The sequence below is a fragment of the Oncorhynchus tshawytscha genome, linkage group LG20, assembly GCF_018296145.1.
Source record: "Oncorhynchus tshawytscha isolate Ot180627B linkage group LG20, Otsh_v2.0, whole genome shotgun sequence".
NCBI lineage: Eukaryota > Metazoa > Chordata > Actinopteri > Salmoniformes > Salmonidae > Oncorhynchus > Oncorhynchus tshawytscha.
The window spans coordinates 13,335,866-13,351,346 of NC_056448.1; the positions used below are offsets into that span (position 1 = coordinate 13,335,866).

The 15,481-nt window shown below is 41.7% G+C and overlaps 2 protein-coding genes across 3 annotated transcripts; one reads left to right on the forward strand and one right to left on the reverse strand.

The window, feature by feature from the left end:
* Positions 1–507: 507 nt before the first annotated feature.
* On the forward strand, positions 508–13,238 carry LOC112219461 (splicing factor ESS-2 homolog). 2 transcript variants are annotated; one of them, XM_042302208.1, is made up of 10 exons: positions 508–735; positions 8,598–8,766; positions 8,874–8,963; positions 10,078–10,244; positions 10,413–10,530; positions 10,944–11,077; positions 11,248–11,350; positions 11,532–11,641; positions 11,748–11,863; positions 12,563–13,238. In XM_042302208.1, exons 1-10 carry the CDS (start codon positions 697–699, stop codon positions 12,840–12,842), a joined length of 1,326 nt encoding a protein of 441 aa, XP_042158142.1. In that variant the 5' UTR covers positions 508–696; the 3' UTR covers positions 12,843–13,238. The 2 variants fall into 2 exon arrangements, with proteins under 2 accessions (XP_042158142.1, XP_042158141.1); XM_042302207.1 differs by lacking the exon at positions 508–735 and adding an exon at positions 6,765–7,203.
* A 214-nt stretch (positions 13,239–13,452) lies between these two features.
* LOC112219458 (testis-specific serine/threonine-protein kinase 1-like) lies at positions 13,453–14,535 on the reverse strand. Its single transcript, XM_024380721.2, has one exon. The coding sequence runs from the start codon at positions 14,533–14,535 to the stop codon at positions 13,453–13,455; it is 1,083 nt and encodes a 360-aa protein (XP_024236489.2).
* Positions 14,536–15,481: the final 946 nt, after the last annotated feature.

The following is a 15,481-nucleotide window of genomic DNA, read 5'->3' on the forward strand; positions in this document are numbered from 1 at the left end:
CCAGAGCCATGCAGGCCAGGCGGAAACACTAACAGAGAGGAGCAGTCCTTCAGTCAGGTCCAGAGGCGAACACGGCGACACCGCACCATATTCACTGAGGACCAGCTGGATGCTCTGGAGGAGCTATTCCTTCAGAACCAGTATCCAGATGTTAACGCGAGGGAAAAACTGGCACAACGCACTCATTTACGCGAAGAGCGAGTAGAGGTAAGCGCCTTGTGTTTGTCAGTTTCTAAATATTTTTTGTTTCATTACGTTTTAAAACGGTTTGTCAATGTAGCCTAATTTACTTTTATTTCGATAGGTATGGTTTAAAAACCGAAGAGCGAAGTGGAGGCGACAAAAAAGAACAGCATTTGGTGTGCAAGACCTGGAAGACTAGAAAATGGTGTACCGTATTATGCACTTGTAGATATTTTCTAGACATTTTTGGATACTTTATCCAATGTAATGATGAAGGCTAGAATAATTCTAAAAGCGTCACTGACTGACATTTCCGGTGACGGAGAAATTGTCGCTGGATAATGGGAGTAGAAAGGAGGCTCGAGTTTGAAGTAGAGGGAGTACAGGGCTTTGCATGTCTCTTGACGAGGCTAAAAGTAGATTTTGGCTTGGAAGAGTTACACATTTTCAGGAGTCGGGAAGAGGATTGGGGGGAAAGAGAGAGGAGGTTGAAAAGACTAAGGGAGACGGAGGATGGGTTTGAATCTGTTGAAGGTAGCAAAAAGGAGGAAGGTATGTTGAGGAAGATTGGTGTCAAATTCAAACAGAGTGAGCTGGACGCCAGCTCTAGATCTGGAGGTGAAATGGAAGGGATAGAAGGTGTTGTAAGGAGCTTGTATTGATAAACATGGTAATGATAAAGAAATGTTTGGTCCAGTAGAAGTGACATTTTTGGATTCAGGGTGGGTGGTGTAACAGTCATATGTCAACATATTGTATTTTAATTGTTTTCTACGGTTGTATCATACTGCGCTATGATTGGTTAATACCATCCAGGTCGTGAGGTCATTTTCAGTTGATCATGGCCCGGCAACACATGAACGTGCCAGTTATAGCTAGCTAATAAAGAGCTACGTTGAGAAAAATCCTGTCGTACTGCATTGTATTATTTTGTACAAAGTGTGCAAAACAAGACATGGTGTCAGAGTAAAAGGATGAAAATATGGATTTTGCTGGAGTTCCTTCACCTCGAATGGACTGGCGGTCTACAAACTTCCGCCATGCAGTGGGTAGGTTCAAACAGCATGTGTAGATAATGTTCACTGGTCCTCTGAAGGAAAGAGGAGAAGTGAAGCTACCTGCTCCTGTGGATCGGTGAAAAAGGAGACAGAGACCAACACATGGACACTTAGTCGGCGCTACAGAGGTCAGCTACTTCGGACATCTCACAGCGAATGGAATCAAGCCAGACCCACAGAAGATCTCAGCCATAAAGGAAATGGGGCCACAAAAGAACCACGCAGAGCTGGAAACAGTGCTTGGCATGGTCAACTACTTAGCAAAGTTCGCACCCAGCCTCGCCAATGCTAATGCACCCCTGCGTCAGCTGCTAAAGCAGTCCAGTGAGTTTGTCTGGGACAAGCAACACGACATTGCTTTCCGGAAAGGGAAAGACTTGATCACAAGAGAACCAAGACCAATCCTCGCCTACGACGACCCTAACAAAGAGCTCAGACTCCAAGTGGATGTGTTGAAGTATGGACTAGGTGCAGTGCTACTGCAAGAAGGAAAGCACATCGGCTATGCTTCCAAATCTCTTTGAGAGTAGTGAAATCAACTACTTTCAAATCGAAAAGGAGCTGTATGCCATTCTGTTAGGATCTAAGCGTTTCCATCAGGACGTCTATGGACGACAAGTCATTGTGGAATCCAACCACAAGCCCCCTGAGTCACTCATAAGGAAACCGCTAACCCAGCCAAGGCTACAGAGAATGATTATTCAACTACAAAATTACGACTTCACAATCACTCACCATGCCAGGCAAAGACATCCCTGTTGCAGACACTCTCCAGGAAGTTTCTTACCTACAAGGACAGCACCCTCAGTGAAGACATGGACATGCAGGTCCACACTGTGTATAGCAACTTACCAGTTAGTGACACAAAACTGAAGAAGATCTGAGCGGCAACAGAAAAGGACACAACTCACACAGCTGAGGAAAAGTCATACAGGATGGATGTCACGGCTGTCGAATTAACTGGACCAAGGTGAAGCGTGGTGAGCGTACATATTCCTTTTATTATTATGATGCCAACAAAAACAAACAATCCAAAAACCAACTGTGAAGCTATAGTGCCAACAAACAAACAAAGACAACTTCCCACAAAGACAAGTAGGAAAAAGGGCTACCTAAGTATGGTTCTCAATCAGAGACAACGATAGACAGCTGTCCCTGATTGAGAACCCTACCCGGCCAAAACATAGAAATACAAATAATAGAACATAGAATACCCACCCCAAATTACACCCTGACCAAACCAAATAGAGACATAAAAAGGATCTCTAAGGTCAAGGCGTGACAATGGAACCATCGTGATTAACTATCACAGATCAACGGAATATCCATGCTGGACACGTGGGCATGGAAAAGAGCGGGACATTTTGTTTTGGCCCGGAATGTGCAAGCAAATAGAGGACATTGTTGGTAAATGCCCCACCTGTCTTGAATGACTCCCCTCAAACACCAAAGAGCCAATGTTACCTCACTGTGTCCCAGACTGACCCTGGCAGGTTGTGGCAACCGGTGTGTTAACCTGGAACGAGGACTACATCGTAACAGTGGAATACTACTGCAGATACTTCGAACTCGACAAGCTTCACAGCACCACACCTGCAGCTGTGAACCACAAGCTGAAAGCAGCCTTTGCCAGACGTGGCATTGTAGAGACTTTAATAGCTGACAAATCAAAGGAGTTTGAATCCTTCAAAAAAGCATGGGAGTTCAAACACGTCACCCACCACAAGCCCACATTACCTTCAAAGTAATGGCCTTGCTGAAAAATCTGCAGATTGCTAAATCACTCATGGACAAAGCAAAAACAGACAAGAGAGACCCCTACCTCAGTCTCCTTGAATACCGCAACACTCCAGTTGACAACTTCAAATCACCAGCCCAGCTGTTGAAGAGCCGCAGATGAGCCGCAGATGAGTTGATGAGCCGCTTTGCTCAATCCAGCACCAACCAGCAGCTCCAACCTGAGGTCGTCAGCTACAAGGAAATGCATGCAAACCGTGCACAGAGACAACAACACCAGAAGCGATACTACGTCAGGTCAGGTAGACCACTGCCACCACTGAACAACGGAGAGTCAGTTAGAATCCTGGAGCATGGCCACTAAAAGCCAGCAGCCGTCATCCAGCCAGCTGACACTGAACATTCATATCATGTCCGCACCGCAGAAGGAGCGGTGTACCACCGTAATCATCATCACCTACTGACCACAAAAGAACAACACACTGACGAGATTAACTGTTTCCCTGAAAGAGAATGTGATGGACTAAACACACACACAACATAAAACATACTTACCTGCAATACCACAAGAATGGTTGACTGACATAGAAGCTTTCTCAGCATCATATCACACAAGGTCAGGAAGAGAGGTCAAGCCTAGAGCTGTCCTATACCTGTGAAATGTCAAAGGGTATAGTTGAAATGCTTTGGTGTTGTATTTGTTTGAAATGTTGATGTCATTGATACAGTGTAAAGCTGAGTTGCTGAGAAATCTTTGTTCTAAAAGTAACAGTATGCTGAATCATTGTTTCAGAGTCTGTTATGCTGATGCAGTTGGTCCATTATGCAATTTAAATGGTTACTTACCTTGAGTTCAAACTACAGAGAACATATGTCGAACATTTTTATTTTTTATAGAAGGGGGATGTAATATTCATGTATCAACATACTGAATTGTAATTGGTTGCAATCTACCGTCATATCATACTGCGCTCCGATACGACGGTAGTCATTTTCAGTTGATCATGGCCGGAGACACATGGACATGCCAGTTATAGCTAGCTAATAAAGAGCTACGTTTAGAAAGATCCTGTCGGACTTAATTTGATTATTTTGTGCAAAACAAGACATGGTGGGAAAGGAGTTGGGTGCAGTTGAATCAGTGAAGGTAACCTGCTGGCTTGTGATATGTGTTTGTGTTTCTTCTGACCAGAGGGAGCGGGCGCTCCATGTCACGCAACTTGGGTCAAGATCTGTTTCCTGCTTTGCTTCTAGGAACAGGGCACCATTGAAAGGAGTGGTTTCTGGGGTAGTGTTACGTGTGAGGATGGAGCAATTGAAGTTGACGCCTGTCTTTTGGTGTAACGCAGACCCAGTGCTGAGTATGGTGATACAGAGGAGTCACCGTCAGTCCTTTTGAATTTTGAGTAAGAATCTTTAGTTGCAATGCTTATGGTCATGTTGCAGCTGTGTGTAGGAGGGAGATTCTAAGACGTGGGAAGGAGGGCATTGGATAGAGGATTGTGTAGTTTCGGTGGACAAAGTTTGTGTGTCAACTGTAGGGGTTCCCATGTTGCTGGGGATCGGAAGTATCCGGTGCGAGAGAGGCAGGTTGAGGTGGCTAGAATCAGAGTAGTGCAGAAGGTGTCATATGCTGAGGCAGTGAAGAAAGTAGAGGAGGATGGGTCAAGGGTGAGGGATCCTGTGAATAGTAGATCTGTGCCAGCACAGAAGGATAGGCCAATGAGTGATATATGCTTAGGTAAGGTTGGCTTCTATGAGTTCATAGCAATGGTTATCAACTGTGCCCCAGAAATGGAACGTAAATCACTGAAAATAGATGTTGTGGTGGCAGCTACGGAGAAGTACTTGGGGGTATGAGTTTTGACTTCAGAAGAGTTACAGCGTGTGGTAGTGTCCTGTCCTCTCAGGCCGTTGGCCTGGGTTAGGATCAGATAGGGTTATTAAAGTAGTGGAATAATGAGCATAGAGTTAGTTGATAGGGTAATTAAAATATATGTTTATATACAGTACCAGTCAAAGGTTTGGACACACCTACTCAATGAAGACATTAAAACTATGAAATAAGAAATGGAATCATATTTTATATTTGAGATTCTTCAAAGAAGCCACACTTTGCCTTGATGACAGCTATGCACACGCTTGGCATTCTCTCAACCAGCTTCATGAGGTAGTCACCTGGAAAGCATTTCAATTAACAGGTGTGGCTTGTTAAAACCTAATTTGTGGAATTTCTTTCCTTCTTAATGCGTTTGAGCCAATCAGTTGTGTTTTGACAAGGTACGGGTGGTATACAGAAGATAGCCCTATTTGGTAAAAGACCAAGTCCATATTATGGCAAGAACAGCTAAAATAAGCAAAGAAAAATTACAATCCATCAATTACTTTAAGACATGAAGGTCAGTCAATGCGGAAAATTTCAAGAACTTTGAAAGTTTCTTTAAGTGCAGTCGCAAAAACCATCAAGCGCTATGATGAAACTGGCTCTCATGAGGAGGAAAGGAAGATCCAGAGTTAACTCTGCTGCAGAGGATATGTTCATTACAGTTACCAGCCTAAGAAAATGCAGCCTAAATAAATGCTTCACAGAGTTCAAGTAAGAGACACATCTCAACATCAATTGTTCAGAGGAGACTGCGTGAATCAGGCCTTCATTGTCGAATTGCTGCAAAGAAACCACTGCTAAAGGACACCAATAAAAAGAAGAGACTTGATTGGGCCAAGAAACAAGAGCAATGAACATAGACCGGTGGAAATCTGTCCTTTGTCTGTCTGATAAGTCCAAATTTGAGATTTTTGGCTCAAACCGCCGTGTCTATGTGAGACGCAAAGTAGGTGAACGGATGATCTCCGCATGGGTGGTTCCCACCGTGAAGCATGGAAGAGGAGGTGTGATGGTGTGCGGATGCTTTTCTGGTGACACTATCAGTGATTTATTTAGAATTCAAGGCACTCTTAATCAGCATGGCTACCACAGCGTTCTGCAGCGATATGCCACCCCACCTGGTTTGCGCTATCATTTGTTTTTCAACAGGACAGTGACCCAATACACCTCCAGGCTGTGTAAGGGCTATGACCAAGAAGGAGAGTGATGTAGTGCTGCATCAGATATCCTGGCCTCCACAACCACCTGACCTCAACCCATTTGAGTTGGCTTGGGATGAGTTGGACCTCAGAAAAAAGGAAAAGCAGCAAACAAGTGCTCAGCATATGTAGGAACTCCATCAAGACTGTTGGAAAAGCATTCCAGGTGAAGCTGGTTGAGAGAATGCCAAGAGTGTGCAAAGCTGTCATCAAGGCAAGGGGTGGCACCTTATATAAAATATATTTAGATTTGTTTACCACTTTTTGGGTGACTACGTGATTTCATAGTTTTGGTGTCTTCACTATTATTCTACAATGTAGAAAATAGTAAAAATAAAGAAAAACCCTTGAATGAGTAGGTGTGTCCAAACCTTTGACTGGTACTGTATGTTTCAGTAAGATTGGACTTGGCATTTAAACAATGGTTATCAACTGTACTGCAGGGATGGTACATAAATCGCAGAAAATATAGGTTGTGGTGGAGGCTGCAGAGAGGTATTTGGCTGTGCAAGATTTGATGTTAGAAGAGTTACAGAGTGCTAAGTGGTGGTGTCCCATCCTTTCAGGCTGTTGGCCTGAAGTAGGACTAAATAGATTTAAATAGTGGAGTGTGTTATTTATTTATGACACTTATTTATATGCTGCCACCAACTCCAGTCTAGTAGGTGGCGGTAATGCAATATTTATTGGATGCCAACCAGCCGAAGAATATAATCGAAGAAGAAGAATTTCGGATGAAGTCACGCAGTCGAGTTGTGTACGTTGTTCGCATGAGGTTCCTTGATTAGCAAAACATTAGCTAAGAACTCTTGGTAGTTTTACTACGCGAATTAAAGTAAGGTATTCACAGACGTCTATTTTCAGGGGCTCTTTAGAGTTTCTAACCGGATTTTTTAAATAATCCGTGTTTTTCCAGCGAGGTTTGGTCTAGCTAGCTGACGTTAGCTAACAAACAGAAGCTAAGGCCCCAGAGCATTTCTCTAGCTTCTAGTAGCCACCGACAATGGAAGGATTTGGAAAGGCGCTGATGTCTGGAACCCTTGTCCCAGCTAATCCTGTAACAACAGTTGCTCTTCGACAGCCACCCGAGGAAACAAAGAAAACAAATCGAAAGGTGCTCGATGAAGAGAACTACATAGAGGTAACCTACCGTTGTGGAACAGACAGCTGAGTTATATTACAGTAGGTAACGTTAGCTAGCCAGTGCAGATTATATCCTAACGTTACCTGCAGCTGGCTTATAATGCAGTAAGCCTATAGTGTTAGTGCAAATATATATATATTTTTTTAAGGTCAATACAGGTCAATGTGATTAAACACACATACTGGTGATGTTATACACAAGTATGTAGACACCCCTTCAAACGAGAGGATTCGGCAATTTCAGCCATACCCGTTGCTGACATGTATATAAAACCGAACACACAGCCATGCAATCTCCATAGGAAAACATTGGCAGTAGAATGGTCTTACTGAAGAGCTCAGTGACTTTCAACGTGGCACCATCATAAGATGCAACCTTTCCAACAAGTTAATCAAATTTTTGCCCTGCTAGAGCTGCCCCGGTCAACTGTAGGTGCTGTCATTGTGAAGCAACAACGGCCCAGCCATGAAGTGGTAGGCCACAAGCTCACAGAACTGGACCGCCGAGTGCAGAAGCGCGTAGCACGTAAAAATTGTCTGTCTGTCCGTTGCAACACTCACTACTGAGTTCCAAACAGCCCCTGGAAGCAAAATCAGCAAGAACTGTTTGCTGGACGCTTCATGAAATGGGTTTCCATGGCCGAGCAGCTGCACACAAGCCTAAGATTACCATGCGCAATATCAAGTGCCGGTTGGAGTGTTGTATAGCTTGCCGCCATTGGACTCTGAAACGGTGGAATATCGTTCTCTGGAGTGATCAATCACGCTTTACTATCCGGCAGTCCGATGGATGAATCAGGGTTTGGCAGATGCCAGGAAAATGCTACCTGCCCCAATGCATGCCAACTGTAAAGTTTGGTGGAGGAGAAAGAATGGTCTGGGGATGTTTTTCATGGTTCGGGCTAGGCCCCTTAGTTCCAGTGAAGGGAAATCTTGACATTCTAGACAATTCTGTGCTTCCAACTTAAGTGGCAACTGTTTGGGGAAGGCCCTTTCCTGTTTCAGCATGACAATGCCCCCTTGTACAAAGCGAGGTCCATACGGAAATGGTTTGTTGAGATTGGTGTGGAAGAACTTGACTGGCCTGCACAGAGTCCTGACCTCAACTCCATCGAACACCTTTAGAATGAATTGGAACACTGATTGCGAGCCAGGTCTAATCGCCCAACATCAGTGCTCGACCTCACTAATGCTCTTGAAGTCCCCGCAGCAATGTTCCATCATCTAGTGGAAAGCCTTCCCAGAAGAGTGGAGGATGTTACAGCAGCAAAGGGGGGTGGACCAACTCCATATGAATGCCCATGATTTTGGAATGAGATGTTTGCGGACACCTGCTCGTCATACTTTTGACATTTACCAATTTCTTCCTAACTTGTTTATGACTTTCAACAGAATTTAGAGAAGATCATCCAGAGGGACTTTTTTCCAGATGTGACAAAGTTACAAGCGCAGAAGGACTACCTTGAAGCTGAGGAAAATGGGGATCTTGGGAAGATGAGGGAGATATCCATTAAATATGGGTCATCTTTAGCCAAGTCCACACCACTCTCCAATGCCCCATGTGAGTAAGAGAAGTGAACTGTCCACTATAATCTTTTTCACATAATGCACTTGTCTATGAATGCAGCAGTGGTGTTATACTAATATCCCCCCCACTTGATTGTTTAGATGTTACTCCAGCTTCTTTTGAGACACCAGAGGGTCGTCCTGGATCGCCCTCTTCTGTACTGGGCAAAACCAAGAAAGGAGCAGACTGTGGTAAGTTATTGTTCACTATAGTGACTGAGAATGGCACAACTCACAGCACTAGTCAGTCTGAGGACACTGAACTTTAACTATGAAAACCATTACATTAGCTCTCAAGACTATGTAGAAAGTAGCTCTTCCTACTGTTATGATCTAGTAGTCATTGGATTGTTGATTTATTATATAATACATTTTAGTAATTTAGCAGATGCTCTTATCCAGAGCAACTTACAGTAGTTAGGGCATACTTTTTCGTACTGGTCCCCCATGGGAATCAAACCCACAACTCTGGCATTGCAAGTGCCATGCTCTACCAACTGAGCAACACGGGACATGGTACTATGTAAAGTTGATTTAATATATAGTACTATGTAAATAACTTTTTTTTATTGGTCTTTTTATATATATATATATATATATACATACATACATACATACATACATACATACATACATACATACATACATGCATACATACACACTTTTACATACATACATACATACATACATAGCAGCTAACATACATACATACATACATACATACATCCCCATACTGTTTTTATTTATTTACACACTTTTAGTACATGGTCTGGTTAATCTCAGCTTTAATACCGCTGATTGTAGCTTTGTTTTCCATCAATGTAATTGTCTGCATCTTTATCTTGGCCAGGTCGCAGTTGTAAATGAGAATCTCAACTAGCCCCATATTTAAAAATATATATATATTTTCTCCTAACCCTACCACCTCTCCCCTAATTGGAGTAAACTAATGGACAACAACACTTTGGCTTCTACAACCAGTTTATATATACATTTTACGGACACAATGTATTTTACAATAGTTACCTTTTGTTTGTTTTTTAATCCCATCCTTCAGCTACCATCAACCCCTCTCGTCTATCTCTGAAGACCATCCAGTTTGATTTGTTTTGCCATATATTTTAAACAGTGCTGCTTCACAAAAGTTCTGAACCTAAATATATTTTACAGACATGGTATATTTTACATTAGTTATCTTGTTGTTTTTAATCCCACCCTTCAACTCAACCCCTCCTATCTATGTAACAAATGTAATTACAGCAATAATACTTCATTCCTGTGTTTGTTGATATTGTGTATTTTGTAGTGAATAAGGAAGGAGATGAGGAGAAAGAGCTGCCATGTCTTGATCGTTTCCTGGCTAAGAACACAAGCGAGGATAATGCATCCTTTGAACAGATCATGGTTCTAGCAGAAGACAAGGAGAAGTTGAGGCATTCGTGGTTATATGAGGCGGAGGCTGAATTTAAACAGGTACACTTGGCGTAATCGCTCCTTTGATAGTTTGAACTCTCGTTTTGTTGATGTGAATTGCACACTACTCAAATGTGTAAGTATGTAATGCTCATGGAGTGTTATGTCTTGATTTGAAAGCAATGTTATTTTTTGCCTTCAATTAACAGAGATTATTGTTGTTTTTAGCGGCATGAAGAGAACCTTGCCCTGCCGTCATCAGAGAAGCAAGCCCTTGAGTGTGTAAAGGCAGGACTAGAGACCTGGGAGTACAAAGCAAAGAATGCCCTTATGTACTATCCAGAGGGTGAGGATTGATGTTTTCCTGCATGAGAAATGTTCCTGTTATCTTGTTTGAATTTAATGTGCTCTGTATGAGGTGCATGAAGCCATGGAGTCACACCTACCAACACCATGCAGTGCATTCCAAAAAAACTTCAACAAAGTACTGAGTAACAGGTCTGAATACTTATGTATTTTAATACATTTGCAAATATTCAAAATACCAGTTTTCGCTTTGTCATTATGGGATATTGTGTGCAGATTGAGGAAAGATGTGTTTAATCCATTTTAGAATGAGGCTGTAACGTCACACAATGTGTAAAAGTGAAGCAGTCTGAATACTTTCCGAATGCACTGCATGTGTAGGATAAGCTAGTACTTACATGATTGAATTAATTGCGTTTGAGGTTGAATTACTTGAGTTTCTTTTTTAATAAGGTGTCAAGGATGATGACACCCTCTTCAAGAAGCCTAGGGAGGTGATTCACAAGAACACTCGTTTTGTGGGAGACCCCTTCAGCAAAGCCCTTAACAAATGCCAGCTTCAGCAGGCTGCAGCCCTTAATGCACAGGTAAAGTCCTCGTCTTACAAGTTATTGGTTTTAAGTAAATGGTTTTATTCTATTTTTAGTGAAGGGATTTAAAGTTTAAAGTTGAGAAATGTTAAGATCAGGGTATCTAAAGATCTAACGAAGTGGATTGATCCTGAATGATTTATCTGACATTGCTAGTGTTTCTCCAGTTCAAACAGGGTAAAGTAGGCCCAGATGGCAAAGAGCTTAATGCCCAGGATTCCCCTAATGTTAACGGATATGGGTTTGAAGGAACTCCCTGCCCTTCCCCAGGTAAGTATTTATGTTATGTTCAAGTATAGATAATTTTCAATATTATCAACTAGAAAATAACTATTAGAAATACTTATATTTTGGGTAATATATGTTTTTCCAGCATTTGGTGATGTTAGAGGCTTCCATAAAACACTCAACTGCATAAAAACCTAACTCTAACCTGATATTGTCCTATCAGGTATGGCTGAGTCCCCCTTGATGACCTGGGGAGAGATAGAGAGCACCCCCTTTCGCTTGGATGGGTCTGACTCACCGTTTCAAGAGCGGAATATTGGCCCATCGTTCAAGGTACAAGCCGATGACTAACAGTTCTTTAGTTTTGTTTTGCTGAGATTTCTCCCCAAAATGGTTTGTTTTGGAATAATTGATTAACCTGAGAAAATTTCACACACAGATTCCAGAACCAGGAAGAAGAGAGCGGTTGGGTTTGAAAATGGCCAATGAGGCTGCAGCCAAAAACCGGGCAAAGAAGAAAGAAGCATTGCGAAAGGTCACAGAAAATCTTGCAAGGTAAAAACTGATGGATGATTTACATAAGTGCATTGCTTTGGTAATTTGTATTTAGCAAAAGCTGATTTTTAAAAAAATCGTTAAAAAATCCTCCACAGCTCATTTCTATGACCTCTTGTTATACATAATGGTGTAAAGTACTTTTGGGGTATTTTTACTATTCATATTTTTTTAATTTTACTTTTACTACACTATATTCCTAAAGAAAATAATGTACTTTCTATTCCATACATTTCCCCTGACACCCAAAAGTACTACTACATTCTGAATGCTTAGCAGGACAGGAAAATTGTCCAATCCACACTCTTAAAGGGAAAATCCCAGGTCATCCCTACGGCATCTGATCTGGCGGACTCACTAAACACATGCTTAATTTGTAAATGATCTCAGTGTTGGAGTGTCCATGGCTATCCAAAAATAAAAATAGTGCAGGTTTGCTTAATATAAGGAATTTGAAATGATTTATACTTTTGATACTTAAGTATATTTTAGCATTTACATTTGATACTTAAGTATATTTTAAACCAAATACTGTGTCTTTTACTCAGGTAGTATTTTACTGGGTGACTCATTTTCTATTACTGTATCTTTTACTTAAGTATGCCAGTTGGGTACTTTTTCCACCACTGGTTATACACAATTCTTAGTCATTTTTAAATGATTGTATTAATTATTTTTGACCTAATTTCTGTCTTGCAGTCTCACTCCAAAAGGCCTGAGCCCAGCATTGACCCCTGCCCTTCAGAGGCTTGTAAACCGGACCTCCAGCAAATACACAGATAAAGCTCTAAGGGCAAGCTACACACCATCTCCCACACACAGAGGAGCAGGCTCCAAAACCCCCCTGGGTGGTCCAGTCACTCCCTCAGGCACTCCGACACCAAGCAAAGCCAGGACCCCCGCCTCCCAGGACCCAGCGTCCATCACAGACGACCTACTGCAGCTCCCCAAGAGGAGGAAAGCCTCTGACTTCTTCTGACCGTGGTAAAGCAAAATCGAGAAAGAACAGTTATCTTGAAGTGAACTCAAGCAAATTACTGGCCATGGGGTGTTTCTCTCTACCCCAACCCATGCCCTCCTTCTGGATTTTATGGACTTTTATGACTGGAACAGTCTGTGCACAAAGGACAAAGAGTCGAAATGTAAACTCTGAATTCAAGGATAGTTGCAAAGCTCAGGTCATTACTGTTCTTAGGGTGTTGGAAAGAAAGGCATAGCATGTACTGTGTTTGAAACCTTCCAAGACTGGATTACTGAAATCTGTGGGTTCCAGAGAGATCCCATAATTGTACATAGACTAAAATGATTAGAATTTTAGTGAATGTTACGATGAGGCTTCATTGATTTTTGTAAATATAATGTTCATGTAAGCCTCTATTTTGTATGCCTCTTTCTGCAATATATTTCAGTTTTCATCTTAAAAAAATGCCTTCGAGTGATTTGTTTGTAAACCTGAAATGTTGACACTCACCTTTTATCGTAGCAGACTCAACATCTGAAGAAATGTAACTAAGTCTATATGGTTAATCTTAACAAAGATGTATGCTTCATTTATTTGTAACTAATTTGGTGGAGAAAAATCCAGCACTTCAACATGAATCAGCAGGGATGTCATTCCTTGCATCTGGGGATGATTCTTTCTTGGTGTGCTTAGATGGTTCAGCTGCCTTTTTGCCCTCCACAGAAAGTTTAGGGCCCAATTCTGCCTCAACCTCCACTTTTTCCCCTTTCTTGTTCTCATTGCCATGAGGATGCTTACTACTTTCACCCTTCCTTTCTTTTTTGGAGCAAGCAGCTTCAGATGAAGGTCCATCTTCTCGTCTCTTAGAACCATCATGTGATTTGGATTTTGACTGCACCCATACATGTTCAAGGATATCATCGATCTCTATCCTCTGGGCTACATCTGGATTAAGCATGCGATACATCAGGTCTTTGCACTCCGTAGGGACAGTTTTGCTGCGTGGGAAGTCAACACGATGCTCTTTCTGAATTTTCAGCATCTTCTTAATATTGGAGTCATCATATGGCATAGACCCACAGAGCATGATGAATAGAACGACCCCCATACTCCAAACGTCATACACTTTGGCATTGTATGGGAGCCCCTGTAATACCTCTGGTGCTGCATAGGCTGCAGAGCCACAGAATGTTTTGCTGAGAATCATTTGTCCAGCATCATCATAATTGATCCTCCTGGCAAATCCAAAATCTGACACTTTGAGGTTGAAGTCTTTGTCCAATAGCAGGTTTTCACATTTCAGGTCCCTGTGAACAACATCTAGGTCGTGTGCAAATTGTATTGCAAGTGACAGTTGTTTGAACAGTTTTCTGGTGAAATCCTCGGGCAAAGCACCCCTGAATTTGATGAATTCGAGTAGGTCCCCTTGCACACCAAGCTCCATAATCATGTACACCTTCCCTTCTGAAGTCTCGAATATCTCGAAGGTCTTGACGATGTTTCGGTGATTTAGGGATGCAAGGATCTCCAGTTCCCGGGGTAAGAACTTCTCCAAAAAATCCGCCGGCGCCTTTCTTCTGTTAATAATTTTGATAGCAACATTGGTCTTCAGACGCTCAGAATACGCGGATTTTACTTTGGCGTATGACCCCTCGCCTAAACTGATGCCCAGTGTATATCCCCGTTTCTTCAGCACCAGTGAGTCGTCCATGACCTGATTTATAACACCATTATCGACACCATGTTGAACTCCCGTTTCATAGTTGAATATCAAAGATACACATGGGGTCAATGTTACTAACATTCAATATTTTATCATCATAAACGTGGGCAATTACGTATGAAGATTGTTTCTATGACATCAATTTGTGTCAAAATGGAACGTTTAATTCCTCAAAAGCAGAGCCATTTATTTACGCCATAATGGTGCGTTCATGACAATTTGGTGAGGGGAAAATGAGCTCGGACTGGGACATTTTTTTTGAACGATCATCCAATTTGGAATTACTAATCGGAAACTCGGGCGTCAACCATTTTCATAATGATCAATTACATTTTAATAGCCATGCTAAATATGTTTACAATACTTATAAGGCGGTAATTGTAGGACTCATCACTGCATTTTCTAACAGAAAGTTGGTTGGCCTCTGATGTCACGTAGGTTGGTACATTGCTGTTTTCATATATAGATCCCTGTACCAGTCCCACGGTACCCAACATCATTACTAAACTTTAGACATACGAGTTACCACATCTGGTATCGGGGATAGCCAACTCTTGAAATTCCTTTGGTCTTGCACCTTATTTGTGGAACAATCTTTTTAAAAAGTTATCACATTTGATGTTCTGGTGCCTCTAGCAATTCAGAAAGCTGATTGAGGACCTTATTACTGATCGATGTGTTTGTTTTTTATTATCGTGTTTTCTTTCTGCTGGCATTTATATTTATACTTTGATGTCTCTATTTTATGTAGTTAAGGGCTCATCTGTAAAATAGACCTTGGTCTATGTATGACTCCCTGATAAAATAAACGTTTTAAAAAAGAAAAATGCTGCTGTCCATTAGGTTAAGGTGTAGCATTATTTGCAATGACTCAAAACAAACCGATTAATAGAAAATTAATACTGTATCACTCTGGACACAATTAGGTTACTGT